The sequence below is a fragment of the Mus pahari genome, chromosome 1 (assembly GCF_900095145.1).
Source record: "Mus pahari chromosome 1, PAHARI_EIJ_v1.1, whole genome shotgun sequence".
Lineage (NCBI taxonomy): Eukaryota > Metazoa > Chordata > Mammalia > Rodentia > Muridae > Mus > Mus pahari.
The window spans coordinates 73,739,113-73,742,073 of NC_034590.1; the positions used below are offsets into that span (position 1 = coordinate 73,739,113).

Sequence of the window (2,961 nt, forward strand, 5' to 3'; positions counted from 1 at the left end):
GGCAGAGTCACCCAGTGGCAGGTGGGCTCCTGCTTGCCCTGGCCTATCTCTATGGAGCTCCCTGAAGAAATCTTTAAAGCTTAATGCTCATTAATAGGAAGCAGTTTACTAAAATAGAATCCATTCATGACTTCAAATGTTATATAGTCACTTGAATCAATGAAGTCTGCACTAATTGTCTTGGAGGGATTTCAGCCATCAGAAAAATCAGATTTAAAGGGAAGGAAATGATCATAATACATTATATGCAAAATTTCTCCTTTAATTAAAATAAAGAGAACAAAGTTCAGTTTCGAGTTTCTGAAGGTATTCCATGCATGTCTGAAGTCGTCGTTCTTGTATGTTCGTTACCTAGTGTGTTCTCTAAGGAAATAAAATAAAAAACTGATTCTGTACCTCCCCCCAATATATGTAGAATATTTAAAAATTGTTATGTTATGAACAAGGAAAACTACTCATATTAATAGTTATGATAACATAAAGAAAAATTGAGAAAACATTCTATACTTATAGAATGGAACAGAAATTGTGTTAGTTCATTTTTGTTGAGCACCATCCACAAAGCTTAATTTGCACAGTTATGGCACATGCTGTAGTCTCTAGATGGACAAATGTCCTCTTCATCTAGACTGATTTGACTTCATGGCTTGCCTCAGGTGTGCAAGTGGCAGTCACTTGCCTCATGGTGCAGATTTTTCTCAGGTCTGGACTGTGCCACATTCTGGAGGCAAGGTAGAGAGGGGATAGACTACTGGAGGAGCACTTTCCATAGCATGGTAAGTCAAATCTTGTTGAAGATTCCTTCTCTTGTCACATCCACTAATACTCTATTTAGCAAATACATAGGACAGAGGAAATCAGGTGTCCATTCTCAAAGCCATAGTGGAAATAGTTGGTGTGAATGAGGATATGCAATAGTCTTATTAGGAAGTAAAGAACTGATAATGAAGACATCCCATGAACAGTGTGAAAATTGCATAGCAAACACACATAAACACTCTTTTCATATAGTTTTGATGCTGGCCTAGAGTTTACAATTCTGCTACCTCAGTCTTTTAAGTATTTGTATTAGAGGTATGTACTATCATTCTCTGCTGAGGACATTATAGTTATTAACATTAATTAGAAGCCCAACTCCTAATGATGTAACTTTGAATGATGTAAATCTATCTTTACTTGTTATTTTTTCTCAAGTGCACAAATTTGCATGTATTAAAATTAAAATTCTGATTAAAAATTGAAAAATGATTAATGAAAAATACATAATTGATTTTTCCCTAGGCTGATATGGCCAATTTCTTGGTGTGAAGAGAATAAATAAAAGTGCTTGTTCCTTTGATTATCATTAAGAATACTACGTATGAGTAGCAACTCAGGTGAAAATTCTCCTCCTTCCTGCTGGGGAGGAGGTTTATCTTACCTCTTTTCTTCCATGTAGCTTTAAATCCTCCACTTTTCTCAGTTACATGGAATTAACAAACATGGCTTTACTAGGTGACTGTGGTATGATACAGAATCCAGCTCTGCCTAATGTCACTGATTGTGCCACAGTAGATGGCTCACTTTAATTCTCTGGGACTTTTTTATTTTTTCTTCAACATGTTCATAGACAGTTGTAGAAACAAGTAACTAAGTTGTGTATAGACATGTATGGACCCAAGTGACCTGCCAGCTGCGGTGAAGTGAGTTTTCAGTCATGGAAGAAGCCTTTGTGTTGGGAGTTCTTTACCACAACCATGTAAGAGAATCTTTCTTCACTAAGCACAGCCCACCTTTGTGGGTAGTAACCGCTTGAGAATTTTTTCTCTAATCTCCTTCATCTTGACACTGTAGAGAACTGGGTTCATCAGTGGAGGGAGCAGGAAGTGGACATAGGAGAGGAGAGTATGTGCAGGCAGAGGGAGTGGCAGCTTGAATCTGTCAATGAGTGCCAAGAGAATCATGGGTATGTAGAAGAGGAGCACCGCAGAGAGGTGAGCAGCACACGTTTGACCAGCCTTCCAGCGATCCTCAGCAGATCCCACACCTTGCAGTGCTCTCCCAATCAGGCCATATGAGAAGAAAATAAGCAGAGGGTCTAGTGCCATCGCTGACAGTACCACAACCAGGCTGTAGACTGCACCCCACGCTCCTGGGCAAGCTAGGCGAGCCATATCTGGGTGCAGGCAGTAAGAATGTGTCAGGACCTGTGGACGGCAATACGGCATGCGAGCCAATAGGATTGGCAGGGGAAGATGGAGACTCAAGCATCGGAAAGCAATGGCTACGGCAATCTTGCTAATGACACCATTGGTGAGGAGCACTGGGTAGTGGAGAGGGCGGCAGATGGCTACTGCCCGATCGAAGGCCATGGCAAGCAAGACAGAGGACTCCATTACAGAAAAGACATGAATGAAGAACATCTGTAGAAGGCAGGCTGAGGCAGGGACAGTGTGAGCATCAGCAAAGGCCAGGCCTAGCAGGGTGGGCATTAGCACTGTGGCTAAGCCAACATCTGACACACTAAGCAAGAAGAGGAAGAAGTACATTGGTCGATGCAGTGTGGGCTCCAGGGCAATGATACAGAGGATTGTACCATTGCCCAGGGCCGAGAGAAGGTAGACAGTGATGAGAGGCACTGACCACCAGGATGGTGCAGCTTCCAGGCCAGGCAGGCCCACTAACAGGAAAGTGGGGCCCATTAATGTGCTGATGTTTGAGGTTTCTTGGGTGGACAATGGTGGCATAGTTCAGGATCACTCTGAAACGTGAAAAGTAATTACATTTATTGGATCATGACTTGATTTGTTTGTTTGTTTGTTTGTTTTTTGGATAATACCTTTTACCACAACCTGTCTCTCCCCTTCAGGCACAGACTCATTCACATAGTGCATACATGCCCACCCCCACCCCTACACACCCTGCCTGTCTGTAGCTTGCTCTGTATAGCTATTCTTTGTGCTTGTGTATATTCCTTTAACT

The 2,961-nt window shown here is 42.0% G+C and overlaps 1 protein-coding gene across 1 annotated transcript; it reads right to left on the reverse strand.

Moving 5' to 3' along the window:
* Positions 1-1,753: 1,753 nt before the first annotated feature.
* Positions 1,754-2,726, reverse strand: LOC110338081 (olfactory receptor 51S1). Its single transcript, XM_021221291.1, has one exon. The coding sequence runs from the start codon at positions 2,724-2,726 to the stop codon at positions 1,758-1,760; it is 969 nt and encodes a 322-aa protein (XP_021076950.1). The 3' UTR covers positions 1,754-1,757.
* Between the last annotated feature and the right edge of the window lie 235 nt (positions 2,727-2,961).

What these genes read in the sequence shown, in the direction of transcription:
- LOC110338081 (XM_021221291.1), bottom strand. Translation starts at nt 2,726, where the DNA reads ATGCCACCATTGTCCACCCAAGAAACCTCAAACATCAGCACATTAATG.